Consider the following 17,446-nt stretch of genomic DNA (forward strand, 5'->3'; position numbering starts at 1 on the left):
GCAGGAACAGAGGCCATTTGATTGACCAGCTGCTATGGACAATATTTGGGTCAGGTATTTAAGGATGTTTAATGGTTAATTCACAGGCCTGGCAAGTAGACATCATCTACCATTATTCCTACTGTATTCCGGGAAACCAAGGCACAGGGACATACAGTCACTGAATCGGGGTCACAGACTGATGAGCAGCACATTTGTTATCCAAGTTCTGCCTGCAGATCCAGCCCCATCCTCTCCTCCCTCAGTGGGAGGAATGCTGGCCTGGACAGTGAGAGCAAAAGGAGGCTTACTCTGGGTTTACTCTACACCAGAATGACCTGCCTCAGCAATCAGGGGGAGAATGCTCCTGCCTCCCCTCAGGGGGCTCATCCTCACCTCCCTGGGCTGGACTTGAAATCAGATTGTTTCCTGATGTGTTGCTGTGTCTCCCACTGGGGTGTAAGGGATGGGACTTGCCTTCCCCTCCCAACTTTGCACCTGAAACCAGCACAGGGTTCACGGGTAACAAACTCAGTTGCTTTGGTTTAGGAGGATGAAGTGGATGGTGCAGGTATCTCTGCTGCTGGAGGGCGGGGAACCTGTATGGACAGACCTCCTAGGATCCTGCACCCAGGATGCCTCTCTAAAGAGATGATGGATCATTCATAGATCACCACCCCTGCTTCCTACTCATCCTCTGACTCTTTGCTTGGTGTTTGGACTCAGCTCTCCCATGTAAGGGGTCACACTGCCTCATGTCACTCGTTATCAAACAGCTGGGCAGAGCTGTACCCCCATGCCCTGGGGCTTGAGTGCCTAACTGACCTCTGGGCTTATTCCTGGTTTCTCCGGGAGTCAGTTCTCCCCAGAACCCTATCTCCAGGGTGGGCCTTCAGGTCTATGATGAACCAAGGGAAGTCCAGTGCTGTCTGTGACTCTGTCCCAGATCTTTCCTGACCAAATGCTGCTGTCTAATCCACACAAGAGAGCCTGTGCTTTCAGAACATAGAGCAGGAGCTTTACTATTTCTGAGTGCTCACATCCTCATGGGTTGGTCTTGACATACACAGCTTGCATATTCTTTTAAGGACTCAGGTTGGCTGAGAGGTGAGAGATGCCAACTCTGATTCACAATACCTGTGGAAAGGGGCACCTGGTGGCTCAGTTGGTTAATGCCTGTCTTTGGATCAGCCAATGATGCCAGGATGCTGGGGTAGAGCCTAAGTGGGTCTCCTTGCTCAATGGGAAGTCTTTTTCTCCCTCTACCTCTCTAGTCCTCCCCCTGCTCTCTCTTTCTCAAATAAATAAGTAAAAATATTTTTTTAAAAAAGATGCCTGTAGAGGAATCTCTACAGGTACCACACAGGGCAATGTTCTCTCTCCTGTCTGCACAGCAGAGTTACAAAAACCCCATATCACAAGCAACAATTCAAACCCTGTGGAGAATGTGGATTCTGTAGTATTAACATTTGAACCTCAGACTCAGAGCACAAGCTGCCTGTGGTCAGTAGCAGTAAGAGCCACCTGGATAGTCCCAGGCTGGAGCTGTCCCTGGACAACAGGACTCTCACTGTACATGGTGTCACGAGGAATGACACAGGACCCTATGAGTGTGAAACTCGGAACCCAGTGAGTGCCGATCGTAGTGACCCATTCACCCTGAATGTTCTCTGTGAGTAACTTCTGTTCCTACCTGGCCTGGCTGCCAGCCCAAGTCCACACAGCCAGAGGCCAGGCCACATTCACCCTTCTGGGGTCCACATCCATGACCTTCAGCTGGACACCCAGCCTGGCCATGGCTTCCTGTCCCCAGCAAACTTCGGCAGGCCCAGCCTAACCAAGACTAGGAGGGGGTTGGCTGCTCCTCCCTGGGAGGGTCAACAGCCTGGGAGGGGAAACAGCTTCATGTCTGAGACTGAGGCTTAGTAAACACAGGGGGCTTCTGGTTGGGACGTTTGAAAACAAGGTTGCATCCAGCTCAGAGCTGTGGCCCTTATGCAGACTGGGAACTTGCCCTTCCCTCTTACTACAACACATGTGGCTTTATTCTGTTTGCTCCAGATGGCCCGGACACACCCACCATTTCCCCCTCAGACTCCTATTACCATCTAGGGGGAAACCTCAGTGTCTCCTGCCATGCAGCCTCTAACCCACCTGCACAGTATTCTTGGCTTATCAATGAGAGACCCCAGCCATCCACACAGGAGCTCTTTATACCCAACATCACTGTGAATGATGGTGGATCCTATACCTGCCTCGTCTATATCTCTGGCACCTGCCTCAATAAGACCACAGTCAAGACTAACACAGTCTCTGGTAAGTGCTTCCTTGGAACATCTGCATTGAGTTACTGTGGTCAAGATCTGCCTGCCCTTCAGAAAAGAGCCTAGAAGTTCTTTCCCATCTTCTTATCATGAGCAAATCCCAATTCTGTCCTGGAACTCTCCCATTACTTGTCTGCAGCTGCTTTCTCCCCTTATTTTCAGATTTCTCATAGCACCTTGGATCTAGCCTGGAATATGGGGAGAACGGTGTCTCAGCTCCAGAAAGCCCCGTGCATAAATGAGGGCTTTGCAAATGGGGAAGAAAGAAGGATCCTCAGGGTCAAGGTGCTTTTTGTTGTTGAATTGCAGAAGTGCTTTATATATTCTGGATATTAGTCTCATACCAGATATGATTTGCAAGTATTTCCTTCCAATCCTTGCATTGCCCCTCTTTTTTTAAAGTTAACTTTAGTTGACACACAATGTGACATTAGTTTCAGGTGTACAACATACTGATTGAACAACTCTATAGGTTCTGCTATACTCCACACAGTGTAACTCCCATCCATCACTATGCAGCCCCATTAAAATATTTTGACTGTATTTCCTATGTTGTACATTTCCTCCCTATATCCTGTGTATTCCATAACTAGGCTACCACTCTGTTAATTGTATTTGGATGCACAGAAGTTTTCCATGTTGATCCAATCCAATTCATTTGTTTTTTTCTTTTGTTGTCTTTGCTTTGGGTATCATATCTAAGAAATTATTAGAAAATCCAGTCCCAATAACTTTTTACTTTATGTTATCTCCTAAGACTTTTATAGTTTTGACTCTTATGTTTAGATGTTTGATCATTTTAAGTGAATGTCTGCACATGGTATAAGGTCATGTCCAACTTCATTAATTGGCATGAATATCCAGTGTTCCCAACACCATTTGTTGAACAGATTTTTTTTCTCCATTGAATAGTCGTGACAACCTTATTGAAAATCACTGGACCACATATGTCAGGGTGTGTTTCAAGGTTGTCTATTCTATTCCATTGGTCTCTATGTCTCCCGTAATACCATACCAATATAGGGACGCCTGGGTGGCTCAGTGGTTGAGCATCTGCCTTTGGCCCAGAGCATGATCCCAGAGTTCTGGGATTGAGTCCAGCATTGGGCTGCCCACAAGGGAGCCTGCTTCTCCCTCTGCCTATGTCTTTGCCTCTCTCTCTGTGTCTCTCATGAATAAATAAATAAAATCTTTAAAAATACCAATATAATGTTATTGGTACTGTAACTCTGCAGTCAGGAAGTAGGAGTCCTCCAACTTTGTTCTTTTTCAAAATAATTTTGGTATTTGAGGTCCCTGAGATTCCATGTGAATTTTTGGATTTCCTATTTCTGCAAAATATTTCCTTAACAATTTGATAGGGAGGCATCTGGCTGGCTCACATGGTAGAGTATGAGACTCTTTTATCTAGGGGTTGTAGGTTTTACCCTCATGTTGGGTGGAGAGATTACTTAAAATGAAATCTTAAAAAAATATTTTTATAGGAATGACATTGACTCTATGGATCTCTTTAGTTAACATTGCCATCTTAACAATATGAACTTATCATCCATGAACATGGGATATCTTTCCATTTATTGGTGTCCTCTGTAATTTCTTTCAGCAATGATTTATAGAATTCCATAGTCAGTCTATTGACTCATAAATTAATTCCTGAGTATTTTTCTTCTTTCCTAAGTATTTTATTTTATTTATTTTTTTAAAATTTTAAAAATTTATTTATTCATGAAACACACACACACACACACACATACACACAGAAAGAGAGAGAGGGGCAGAGACACAGGCAGAGGGAGAAGCAGGCTCCATGCAGGGAGCCCGATGTGGGACTTGATCACAGGACTCCAGGATCATGTCATGGGCCAAAGGCAGGCACTAAACCGCTGAGCCACCCAGTAATCCCCTATTTTTTACTGTTATTACAAATAGATTTGTTTTCCTAATTTCTTTCTTGGGTACTTCACTGTTAGTGTTAACCATACAGTTATTTTTCTATGTTTATTTTGTATTTTGCAAAAATTTTGCAATTATTTATTAGTTCAACAGTTTTTGTGTGTCATCTCTAGGGTTTTTTTTTATCTCTAGGGTTTTGTACATATAATTTCATGTCATCTGCAAACAGACATAATTTAACTTATTCTTTTCCGATTTGACTGCATTTTGGGTTTTTTCCTCCTAGTTATTTAGGCCTGGACTCCTGTACTGTATTGAATACTGGTGGTGTCAATGGCATGTTTATCTTCTATCTGATCTTAGAAGAAATGCTTTCAATGTTTCATCATGGAGTATGAGGCTAGCTAAGGGCATTTCATATAAGGCCTTAATTATGTTGCAGTAGTTTCCTTCTATTCCTAAGGGTGCAAGTATTCTGTATACAGTAACCACTTTTCTACAGAAGGTTTTCACCATGAGAATCAATCCGCAGATCTGGAAGTGAAAGTCTTTTTCAGAATGAGAAATCCTGTAGATTGAAAACCCTTTGATTCCCAAGGTTATGCTGAATGGGCAGGCTGCTCTCACTCCCTAGTAAATTATAACAGTGTGAATGCCTTCCCTATTTTACACAAAGCTGCCTTGGACACAGAGAGGGAGGGCTGTGAGTCTTCCTTCCCCCAAATACACAGGAAGGTATATAAGGAAAGAGGCCTGATCTTTTAAAGTCACAAAAGTTCAAAAATAAGTTTTCCATGGGAAAAAATTCTACCTGTCAATAGGTTTTTGGCCATGTGGGGGAAGAGGTCCTGATGCTGATATTACAGAGATGTCCAAGAAGAGCAGACACATGACTGAGGGCCACAACAGAATGTGAGGATCAGTGGGGTAGGTACAGCCTTCCCGCAGATCATCACCTGAACAAAGACATCCTTCTGCAGACAGCAGGGCCATATTCTGGGGCACCTTTACAGAGCTTGCTGGGGCCCTCAGAGTGGCTGTGATCTCAGAGAAAGGAGCATGGCTTCAGGCCCATTATCATTTCATCACCTCCTGTATTTCTCCACAGAGCCAGTGGCCCAGCCCTCTCTTCAGTTCAGCAACACCACAGTCACAGAAGATAAGGACTCTGTGGTCCTGACTTGCTTCACAAATAATGCTGAGGTCTCTATCCAGTGATTCTTGAATGGCCAGAATCTAAAGTTCATGGAGAGAAGGAAGCTCTCCCAGGGCAACAGCATCCTGAACGTATGCCCTGTCAGCAAGGAGAATGTTGGGAATTGCCAGTGTGAGGTCTCCAAGGTGGTCAGTTCCAGCAAAAGTGACCCCATCTAGCTGGATGTGATCTGTGAGCAACACTTGTCCACTCCCGCTTCCACACTGTGTATTTTGCTGGTAGGGGGTGTAAAATGGATGCAGCCTCAAAGAAGATGGGAGCCTCCTCCAGAGCCTCTAGGGAAATGTCCTTAAGATCCCCAGAATTAAACTACTCTTGTTAGCATCTTGGTTCTGATAAATATCAGCTGTGGACCTCAGGAAAAATGCTCAATCTCCTGAACCTCTGTTTTCTCTTCTATAAAATGAGAAATAACCGCTGGATTAGGGCTTCTGTAAGGTTTGTTAATATGAGTTTATGAGATGAAATCCTGAGATAGCATCATATACAGGTTTAGGAGTCAATGAAATTTAACAGGTATTTTTCCTTTATTAAGTTTTTTTTTTTTTTACTAGCTGTAATATCATGTGGACTTGAGATTAAGTGTTATGTTATCAATTCCAGCTCTGTGACCTTCATTGATTTAGCTAAACTCTTTATACAATGCATATGCTCATTTTGCACTGTGGGGATGATACCCAGGCCCTCACGGGAGGCTCAGATGAGATAATATTTATCTCAAGCCTTTCACAGAGCTGACCTCAAAATCAGTCAGCTAATGGTATTCTCTTTAATCAGTGTTGAGTGGACAGGTAAGGGCCACCCTCTAAGACCATCAATGATGATGAAAAGGAAGGCCTAAGGGAAGAGGCATAATGTGAGAGGAAATTGAATTGGATGCCAATGCTGGCTCTGGAGGTGGTGGGAGAACTTGAAGATTAGAGCATGTCCAGTGTTTCACTGTGAGGAACAGAAATGATGCAGTGGCCAAGGGAGTCGGGACACTGTGGTAACAACACACACGGCACTCAGGCCTTGGTGGCCTTGCCTTCCTCCCTAAGCAGGCCCTTCCTCTGAGGCCCCTCCTGGTTTCCCCAGATTTGACCTGAAACTTGTCCCCCTCCTTTTTTTTTTTTTTATTTTTCTTACTTACATTTGCTTGTCTGCTTTTTCTTTTTCTTTTTTTTTTAAATTAATTTTTATTGGTGTTCAATTTACCAACATACAGAAAAACACCCAGTGCTCATCCCATCAAGTGTCCACCTCAGTGCCCGTCACCCATTCCCCTCCAACACCCGCCCTCCTCCCCTTCCACCACCCCTAGTTCCTTTCCCCGAGTTAGGAGTCTTTATGTTCTGTCTCCCTTCCTGATATTTCCCAACATTTCTTTTCCCTTCCTTTATATTCCCTTTCACTATTATTCATATTCCCCAAATGAATGAGAACATACACTGCTTGTCCTTCTCCGATTGACTTATTTCACTCAGCATAATACCCTCCAGTTCCATCCACGTTGAAGCAAATGGTGGGTATTTGTCGTTTCTAATTGCTGAGTAATATTCCATTGTATACATAAACCACATCGTCTTTATCCATTCATCTTTCGATGGACACCGAGGCTCCTTCCACAGTTTGGCTATTGTGGCCATTGCTGATAGAAACATCGGGGTGCAGGTGTCCCGACGTTTCATTGCATCTGAATCTTTGGGGTAAATCCCCAACAGTGCAATTGCTGGGTCGTAGGGCAGGTCTATTTTTAACTCTTTGAGGAACCTCCACACAGTTTTCCAGAGTGGCTGCACCAGTTCACATTCCCACCAACAGTGTAAGAGGGTTCCCTTTTCTCCACATCCTCTCCAACATTTGTTGTTTCCTGCCTTGTTAATTTTCCCCATTCTCACTGGTGTGAGGTGGTATCTCATTGTGGTTTTGATTTGTATTTCCCTGATGGCAAGTGATGCAGAGCATTTTCTCATGTGCTTGTTGGCCATGTCCATGTCTTCCTCTGTGAGATTTCTCTTCATGTCTTTTGCCCATTTCATGATTGGATTGTTTGTTTCTTTGGTGTTGAGTTTAATAAGTTCTTTATAGATTTTGGAAACTAGCCTTTATCTGATATGTCATTTGCAAATATCTTCTCCCATTCTGTAGGTTGTCTTTTAGTTTTGTTGACTGTATCCTTTGCTGTGCAAAAGCTTCTTATCTTGATGAAGTCCCAATAGTTCATTTTTGCTTTTGTTTCTTTTGCCTTTGTGGATGTATCTTGCAAGAAGTTACTGTGGCCAAGTTCAAAAAGGGTGTTGCCTGTGTTCTCCTCTAGGATTTTGATGGACTCTTGTCTCACATTTAGATCTCTCATCCATTTTGAGTTTATCTTTGTGTATGGTGAAAGAGAGTGGTCCAGTTTCATTCTTCTGCATGTGGAAGTCCAATTTTTCCAGCACCATTTATTGAAGAGACTGTCTTTCTTCCAATGGATAGTCTTTCCTCCTTTATCGAATATTAGATGACCGTACATTTCAGGGTCCACTTCTGGGTTCTCTATTCTGTTCCATTGATCTATGTGTCTGTTTTTGTGCCAGTACCACACTGTCTTGATGACCACAGCTTTGTAGTACAACCTGAAATCTGGCATTGTGATGCCCCCAGCTATGGTTTTCTTTTTTAAAATTCCCCTGGCTATTCGGGGTCTTTTCTGATTCCACACAAATCTTAAAATAATTTGTTCTAACTCTCTGAAGAAAGTCCACGGTATTTTGATAGGGATTGCATTAAACGTATAAATTGCCCTGGGTAACATTGACATTTTTACAATATTAATTCTGCCAATCCATGAGCATGGAATATTTTTCCATCTCTTTGTGTCTTCCTCAATTTCTTTCAGAAGTGTTCTATAGTTTTTAGGGTATAGATCTTTTACCTCTTTGGTTAGGTTTATTCCTAGGTATCTTATGCTTTTGGGTGCAATTGTAAATGGGATTGACTCCTTAATTTCTCTTTCTTCAGTCTCATTGTTAGTGTATAGAAATGCCATTGATTTCTGGGCATTGATTTTGTATCCTGCCACGCTACCAAATTGCTGTATGAGTTCTAGCAATCTTGGGGTGGAGGCTTTTGGGTTTTCTATGTAGAGTATCATGTCATCGGCGAAGAGGGAGAGTTTGACTTCTTCTTTGCCAATTTGAATGACTTTAATGTCTTTTTGTTGTCTGATTGCTGAGGCGAGGACTTCCAGAACTATGTTGAACAGCAGTGGTGAGAGTGGACATCCCTGTCTTGTTCCTGATCTTAGGGGAAAGGCTCCCAGTGCTTCCCCATTGAGAATGATATTTGCTGTGGGCTTTTCGTAGATGGCTTTTAAGATGTCGAGGAAAGTTCCCTCTATCCCAACACTCTGAAGGGTTTTGATCAGGAATGGATGCTGTATTTTGTCAAATGCTTTCTCTGCATCTAATGAGAGTATCATATGGTTCTTGGTTTTTCTCTTGCTGATATGATGAATCACATTGATGGTTTTACGAGTGTTGAACCAGCCTTGTGTCCCAGGGATAAATCCTACTTGGTCATGGTGAATAATTTTCTTAATGTGTTGTTGGATCCTATTGGCTAGTATCTTGTTGAGAATTTTTGCATCCATGTTCATCAGGGATATTGGTCTGTAATTCTCCTTTTTGGTGGGGTCTTTGTCTGGTTTTGGAATTAAGGTGATGCTGGCCTCATAGAACGAATTTGGAAGTACTCCATCTCTTTCTATCTTTCCAAACAGCTTTAGTAGAATAGGTATGATTTCTTCTTTAAACGTTTGATAGAATTCCCCTGGGAAGCCATCTGGCCCTGGACTCTTGTGTCTTGGGAGGTTTTTGATGACTGCTTCAATTTCTTCCCTGGTTATTGGCCTGTTCAGGTTTTCTATTTCTTCCTGCTCCAGTTTTGGTAGTTTGTGGCTTTCCAGGAATGCATCCATTTCTTCTAGATTTCCTAATTTATTGGCGTACAGCTGTTCATAATATGTTTTTAAAATCGTTTGTATTTCCTTGGTGTTGGTAGTGATCTCTCCTTTCTCATTCATGATTTTATTAATTTGAGTCTTCTCTCTCTTCTTTTTAATAAGGTTGGCTAATGGTTTATCTATCTTATTAATTCTTTCAAAGAACCAACTCCTGGTTCTGTTGATCTGTTCCACAGTTCTTTTGGTCTCGATATCATTGAGTTCTGCTCGAATTTTAATTAACTGTCTTCTTCTGCTGGGGGTGGGGTCTATTTGTTGCTTTTTCTCTAGTTCCTTTATGTGTAAGGTGAGCTTTTGAATTTGAGATCTTTCCAGTTTTTGAATGGATGCTTGTATTGCGATGTATTTCCCCCTCAGGACTGCTTTTGCTGCATCCCAAAGATTTTGAACGGTTGTATCTTCATTCTCATTAGTTTCCATGAATCTTTTTAATTCTTCCTTAATTTCCTGGTTGACCTTTTCATCTTTTAGCAGGATGGTCCTTAACCTCCACGTGTTTGTGGTCCTTCCATACTTCTTGTTGTGATTAAGTTCTAATTTCAAGGCATTATGGTCTGAGAATATACAGGGGACTATCCCGATCTTTTGGTATCAGTTCAGACCCGATTTGTGACCCAGTATGTGGTCTATTCTGGAGAAAGTTCCATGTGCACTTGAGAAGAATGTGTATTCAGTTGAGTTTGGATGTAAAGTTCTGTAGATATCTGTGAAATCCATCTGGTCCAGTGTATCATTTAAAGCTCTCGTTTCTTTGGAGATGTTGTGCTTAGAAGACCTATCCAGGGTAGAAAGAGCTAGATTGAAGTCACCAAGTATAAGTGTATTATTATCAAGGTATTTCTTCAGTTTGGTTATTAATTGGTTTAAATATTTGGCAGCTCCCACATTCGGGGCATATATATTGAGGATTGTTAAGTCCTCTTGTTGGATAGATCCTTTGAGTATGAGATAGTGTCCCTCTTCATCTCTCACTATAGTCTTTGGGGTAAATTTTACCTTATCTGATATAAGGATTGCAACCCCTGCTTTCTTTTGAGGACCATTTGAATGGTAAATGGTTCTCCAACCTTTTATTTTCAGGTTGTAGGTGTCCTTCTGTCTAAAATGAGTCTCTTGTAGACAGCAAATAGATGGGTCCTGCTTTTTTATCCAGTCTGAAACCCTGCGCCTTTTGATGGGGTCATTAAGCCTGTTCACGTTCAGAGTTACTATTGATAGATATGAGTTTAGTGTCATCATATCTATTCAGTCCTTGTTTTTGTGGATTGTTCCACTGAACTTCTTCTTAAAGGGGAATTTTAAGAGTCCCCCTTAAAATTTCTTGCAGAGCTGGTTTGGAGGTTACATACTCTTTCAGTTCCTGCCTGTCTTGGAAGCTCTTTATCTCTCCTTCCATTTTGAATGAAAGCCTTGCTGGGTAAAGTATTCTTGGTTGCATGTTCTTCTCATTTAGGACCCTGAATATATCCTGCCAGCCCTTTCTGGCCTGCCAGGTCTCTGTGGAGAGGTCTGCTGTTACCCTAATACTCCTCCCCATAAAAGTCAGGGACTTTTTTTCTCTTGCTGCTTTAAGGATCTTCTCCTTATCTTTGGAATTTGCAAGCTTCACTATTAAATGTCGAGGTGTTGAACGGTTTTTGTTGATTTTAGGGGGGGATCTCTCTATTTCCTGGATCTGAATGCCTGTTTCCCTTCCCAGGTTAGGAAAGTTTTCAGCTAGGATTTGTTCAAATACATATTCTGGCCCTCTGTCCCTTTCGGCGCCCTCAGGAACCCCAATTAAACGTAGGTTTTTCTTCCTCAGGCTGTCATTTATTTCCCTTAATCTATCCTCATGATCTTTTAATTGCTTGTCTCTTTTTTCCTCAGTTTCCCTCTTTGCCATCAACTTGTCTTCTATGTCACTCACTCGTTCTTCCACCTCGTTAAGCCTCGTCATTAGGACTTCTAGCTTGGATTGCATCTCATTTAATTGATTTTTAATTTCTGCCTGATTGGATCTAAATTCTGTAGTCATGAAGTCTCTTGAGTCCTTTATGGTTTTTTCTAGAGCCACCAGTAGCTGTAAAATAGTGCTTCTGAATTGGCTTTCTGACATTGAATTGTAATCCATATTTTGTAACTCTGTGGGAGAGTGGGCTGTTTCTGATTCTTTTTTTTGAGGTGAGGTTTTCCTTCTAGTCATTTTGCTCAGTGCAGAGTGGCCAAAAACAAGTTGTATTGGGAAAAAGAGAAAAAGAGAGAGAAGGAAAGAAAAGAGAAAAAGAAAAAAGAGAAAGAAGAAAAAAAGGGGAAAAAGAGAAGAAAAAGAAAGAAAAAGAAAGAAAGGAGAAAAAAGAAAGAAAGGAGAAAAAAGAAAAAAGGGGGGGTGTGGGGGAAGCAATCAGAAATCAAGAAGAAAGAGAGAGAAAAAAAAAGCACCAAACAAAACAAAAACAAAAACAAAAACAAAAACAAAAAAACCACGGGGGAGTATCTTCCGATTCTGTATACTTTAAGTCCCTTGACTTCCCCTGGAACTGGTCCGTCTCGCTGGTCTTCTGGGGGAGGGGCCTGCTGTGCTGATTCTCAGGTGTTAGCACTTGGGGGAGCTGCTCTGCCCCTGCCTGGTGCAGGGCTCAGTGGGGGGTGTTTACCCCGTGAGGCCCCGGGAGGAAGCCACAGTGGCGGGGGCAGCTCTGGGACCCTGGAGTCAGCCCCCGCAGTAGCTCCGGGGCTCTCCGTCTGCAGGGCCTGGGGGCTCCCAGGCGGGGCCGCTGATCTGCTCAGCTCCGGGCAGGAGCGTCCTCGCTGTCCTGACTTGTCCCCCTCCTTTTTTTCTTCTTATTTCAGATAAAGGAAGCACCACAGGTCTCCCTGTGGGGTCTATCATTGGCATTGCACTCGGGGTCCTGATTGGAGTAGCACTCATGGCTACCCTGGCGTATTTCCTGCTCTGCACAAGGACTGGAAGGTATGATGGCATTTCCCACAAGCTGATCTTGTCCCACACCTGACACCTGGGCAGGAAGGAGACGCCCCCTGACCTAGGATTCTCACTGACTCTTCCAGGCTACCTAAATGCCCCAGGATTTTCCCTCTCATTCCGTCTTCCTCCTTCCTGACCAGCTGCTAACCTGGGTGCTTCCTTCATAGCCTCCTCAGTTATAAATTAGGGACAGTTGGTGAACAGCCCCTCATAGTTGTCCTGATTCACTTGGCAACAGTACAGAAGTGTGGCCAGGACCACATACTCTGTAAATAGCACCTCCCATGGTTTAAGTCCACGTACCCTATGAGGGGGATTTGCAGCCTCAGGATCAGAGGGAGGTCTTGGCAAAGGTCACACAGCAAAGAGTGGAAGAGCTTAAGAAGCCAGATGGAGTCATCCTCACAAATGGCAGATGTGAGAACCATAGTCTCTGTAGTGTGAGACCAGAGAACCTAAGCTCATCCAGGGAGAGGTTTCTGGATGCCCTTTATGCCTCTTCCAGGCCAGTGGAAATGGCATACAGGCCATTGTCCCATTACAGCATCTCCTTGCCTGATGGGGTTATGGTCTGACCATGCATGAACAGGGATCCAGTATCCCCAGGCCTCCCCACATGTCCTGCTATTGCAGCTGCAGCCTTGACCTTTCCACTCAGTCAAACCATAAAGTTTGATTCCTTTCCTAAGTCCTCTATCCCATTTCAAGACACTTTCTTTTAGATACCATCAGCCTGTGGGGCTTCCTCTCTGGGCCCAGGACAGACATGTTTTAAAGGCCTTTCCTTATCCCTTCTCCTGGGCCCTTGCTCTCCTAAAAAGCAGTGGTGGAGGGAGGAGTTTTCTAACTCTTACCTGAATGAAGATCCTCCTTGCCCCCTGCTCTGGCACCAATGATGTGACCTCAATCTGCACCCACATCAGTAAGGATGATCTCTTCTAGGGCCAGTGCCTGGCATGATCTCAGACAGCTCTGGCACCCAGCATCTACCGCTTGTGAGTATCTCTTCATTATGGGTGGGACTGGGAGCCCTGAATTCTTCCACAGTGTCCCCTCCTGCCAGTCACCCCCACCCCTGGAGCCTCTCACCCTTTCTCTGGGCTTCAGCACTGGAGACCTCCACTGGGTATATTCCCTGACCTGTGAAATATAGATCATAGATCAGCACCTGGCACTCACTGGACCCTAAAATGGCCCATGGGTCTCTCTCTGGGAGTGCACATTCTTCCTTGGTTCTCTGAGAGCTAAAGACGTGTCCCTGACTGGGGTGGTGGGCCCAAGCTTCCTCACAACGCTGGATGCTAACTCCTTTCTCTGCTCATAGGCCATGCCCCAGTCAGCAGCTCCACATCCCCGGTAAGCCTGCCTCCTCCCCCACTCTTTCCATTGGGGTCTAGGCTCTTCAGGCACAAGGCAGGGTCACCAACCAATTCAGCAGCACAAAACAGGCCCTGCTAGCTCCAGACTAGCCAGGACAAGACAAGCCTCATTCGGGCTGGGAATGGACACAATCAAGGGCAGGACCACACCCCACGATGTCCTGAGTATTCCCTGCTTCCCTTAGCTGGACAAAAGTGAACCCTGTAGTCCATCCAGGGGCAGAGTGGGCATTGGGAGCAGCATCCAGGGGTCCTGGATGGGGCAGGGAGTGCAGTGGGGAGTGGTCTGGGACGGGATTTGGAGAAGGCTTAGAGAAGGCTGCTCAAGAGGTGGAACTGGTCACTCTTGTAGAGAAATGACCCTCCTTTTCTATATACCAACACCCATTATTTCCTGTTTAGGCCTCCTTGCCCAGCCCCACAAAAGAGGTTCCTATATACCAGGTAAGTGTGGGCAATGAATGTTCTGGTCCCTGAAACTCAAAGGGGCAGAAGATCTGCCACCAGCTTGCCCCTGGCTGTGTTCTCAGGTTTAGGAAACAGCAGAACAAAGAGGAACAGGGGGTAGTAGGAGGGAGAAAAGGTCTGGGACAGAAACCTGCTACACAGACGAATACCAGAGAGCAGCCCTGGTAGGCCTAGAGCCTAAATGTTCTCAGAAGTTTACAGGAGCTCAGAGGCCTCTTCCTGTTTTACAGGAATTACAACACCCTGACACAAGCATTTACTGCCAGATTAACCACAAAGCAGAAGTAGCTTCTTAGTCTCACCCTGGAACCCTCCTTCCCGGGGCTCTCCTGTAACCCCAGGCCATAGGTGGGGTCAGGAGCCAAGGCCTGAGCACAGAATCAATGCTAAACGTTGAGGATATTCAGGGTCATGGATCAAGGGTCAAGTTCATCACCCTTCTTCACTACAAACTGCTGGTGAGCAGCCTGGACTTGGTCATCTGATTGTGGAGTCACTTCCTGCAATGATGTCCACAGCACTCTAACTGCCCTGAGCGATGGAGACAGAGGCCAGTCCACACTCCCTGCAGCCCTCTCCACCTCCTCATCAGTAATGCTCCATGTTAAGAATGGAAGAAAGGGGATACAGCTAGAAGATCAAGGCTCCCAAGCCCTGGGAATGCCTGGGGGTCCTCAGCACCACGGACAGCATCTCAGCCCTGCTCCTCCCAGGACTTGAGCAGGAGGAGCAATGAGGGACTGCTGGAGAGGCTGCCCATTTCTGTTCTGCAGAAGAGAGTGCAGTGAGGCAGAAGTAGCATTCTCATGGGACAACGCGATTCTGCTTTCATCTGTCAATCCTCAAACCTTTGCATATGTGTGGATGTTACTTGCTGGCATATCCATTCCAGCTCCCTGCAGTGCTGATTGCAGCACCCAGAGGGTGTCCTCAGGGAGACTGTCTGCTCCAGCTTCTTGAGGAACCTCCTGGTCCCTGAGATTCAGGCCTCTCCCTTGTCTACAGTAAGGCAGGAATGTTTCATGATGAACTTCTGACTCTTGGTGCCTGATCTTGGAAACACACCCATCACCCATCACCCAGCCCCGCTGAGCACAGTATCCTGTTTCCTGAGCCCCAGCTGAGACTTCCAGGCAGCAGGGCTGAGCAGAACCCTGGGATCTTCTCCCAGATCCTGGCTGAGCCCTGTGCCTGGTGTCAGAGTCTTTTGCCCTCTGCCTGCCCTTCCTGGCAGAGCAAACGTTCCACCCAAGGGCAGGTGGAGCCTGAAGATCTCCCAGGGTAGAAGCCAACATCTGAGAGTTCCTGCATCTGCCTGTGACCCCGCAGAGGGAGAGAAAAGACTAGGTCCCTCACAGCCTCCCCCATCTCCTCCTTCTCATCCACATCCCACCCACAGAACCAACTCTGGTGCTACAGACCCAGCCCTGCCCTTCTATGGAGCTCAGGTCCATTTTGTCCACTAACAGTGCCTGACATAAGGGTCACCTGGGTGCTCTTCTCTTTATGATTTCTTTCTTTCTGCTTTTAGTTGGGTTCCCTTTGCTCTTATTTCCTAGTTTTTGTGGTAGGAACTTAGATTATTGATTTGAGTCATTTCTTTTCATGAAATGTAAGCATTTCAAGGCAAATTCCCCTCTCAGCACAGCATAAGTTGCATTCCACAAATGGTGGAGGTTCTTTTTTTGTATTTAATTTAATTCTGTGTATTTTAAAATATCTTTTGAATCTTGCTTTGACCCATATTTTATTTACAAATATGTAGTTTACTTTCCATAGTTTTTGGAAATTTTTCTGTTGTCTATTATTGATTTCTAGTTTGATTACTATTTTCAGAGAACATTCTCTGAATTCAATTATTTTAATATTGGTTATGTAAGGGCACCTGCGTGGCTCAGTTAGGGGGCTTCATTTGGCTTGGGTCATGATTTCAGGATCCTGTATTCGAACACCCTCTTTAGATCAAGCTCCCCACCCCCGTAATCCAGCTCCACATTGGTCACCTGGTCAGTGGATGCCTGTTTCTCTCTCTCCCTCTGCTGCTCCCCCTGCTTGTGCTGCCTCATCTCTCTCTCACACATAGATAAATGAAATCTTAAAAAATAAATTTTGTTAGCGGCACCTGGCTGCCTCGGTTGGTGGAGCATGTGACTCTTGATATCTGAATTGTAAGTTTGAGCCCCCAGTGGGGGTATAGTATACTTCAAAACAAAGTAAATTTGGTTAGCTTTAGATAGGACACAAAACGTAAGCAACAGAAGAGAATGGATTGGTCATCTTTTCCTTTATCCATCTTTTAATAGCAGATCAGCTGGCAACAAATTTTCATAATCTTCCTTCATTAGAAAATTTCCTTCTTTCTCTTATTCCTGAGGATCATTTTGCCAGACACAGGATTTGTCCTCCACTTGAAAACCAGGCCACTTCATTGTGGCCTCCAAGCCATCAGATACAAAATCTGTCGCTTGAATTAGTGTTCCTTAATATGCAATGAGTTGTTTCACTGGCTTTTTTAAAGATATTTTTTTCTCTCTTCTTTGGTTTTCAGAAATTTGCCATGTGTCTTAGTGATGTTTATCATGTTGGGGTTCACTCAGCTTGTTGGACCATTATTTCTTCAGACACTTTTTCTTTTTCTTTTTAAATTTTTTTAAATTTTTACTTATTTATTTATGATAGTCACAGAGAGAGATAGAGGCAGAGACACAGACAGAGGGAGAAGCAGGCTCCATGCACCGGGAGCCCGACGTGGGATTCGATCCCGGGTCTCCAGGATCGCGCCCTGGGCCAAAGGCAGGCGCCAAACCACTGCGCCACCCAGGGATCCCCCAGACACTTTTTCAATCCATAATTTTTTCCTTCTCCTGGTATCCAGTGGTGCCAGTGTAAGATCCTTTCCTTTTTTAAGATTTCTTTATTTAGGAGAGAGAGAGAGAGAGAGAGAGAGAGAGAGAGAGAGAGAGAGAGATTGCTCCTGAGAAAGGGGAGGGGCAAAGGGAGAGGGAGGGAGAGAATCCTCAAACAGACTCCTCACTGAGCAGGGAGCCCAGTGCAAGGCTTGACCTCAAGACCCTGACATTATGACATGAGCCCACATCAAGAGACCACAGGTCAAGGAGTATCAGCAGGCTCTAGAAACTGGAAAAAGCAAGAAAATAGATCCACCTCTAGAATCTTCAGAAAGGAATGTGACCCTGCCAATATCTTTATTTTAGCCCAGTAAAACCCATA

At 44.6% G+C, this 17,446-nt stretch overlaps 1 protein-coding gene across 8 annotated transcripts in view; it reads left to right on the forward strand.

Moving 5' to 3' along the window:
* Positions 1-16,912, forward strand: part of LOC121485202 (carcinoembryonic antigen-related cell adhesion molecule 3-like) — a 32,592-nt gene extending 15,680 nt beyond the window's left edge. For 5 of the 8 annotated variants that reach the window (XM_041745296.1, XM_041745294.1, XM_041745295.1 and 2 more), the window contains 6 exons: positions 2,041-2,295; positions 12,233-12,353; positions 13,311-13,363; positions 13,693-13,724; positions 14,150-14,191; positions 14,446-16,912. In XM_041745296.1, the coding sequence (XP_041601230.1) occupies positions 2,041-2,295; positions 12,233-12,353; positions 13,311-13,363; positions 13,693-13,724; positions 14,150-14,191; positions 14,446-14,511 (569 nt within the window). In that variant the 3' untranslated portion in view covers positions 14,512-16,912. Of the gene's footprint in view, positions 1-2,040; positions 2,296-5,304; positions 5,584-12,232; positions 12,355-13,310; positions 13,364-13,692; positions 13,725-14,149; positions 14,192-14,445 lie in introns of those variants that run through there. The other 3 variants (XR_005986229.1, XR_005986231.1, XR_005986230.1) reach the window with 3 other exon arrangements.
* Positions 16,913-17,446: the final 534 nt, after the last annotated feature.

The sequence above is a fragment of the Vulpes lagopus genome, chromosome 2, assembly GCF_018345385.1.
Source record: "Vulpes lagopus strain Blue_001 chromosome 2, ASM1834538v1, whole genome shotgun sequence".
NCBI lineage: Eukaryota > Metazoa > Chordata > Mammalia > Carnivora > Canidae > Vulpes > Vulpes lagopus.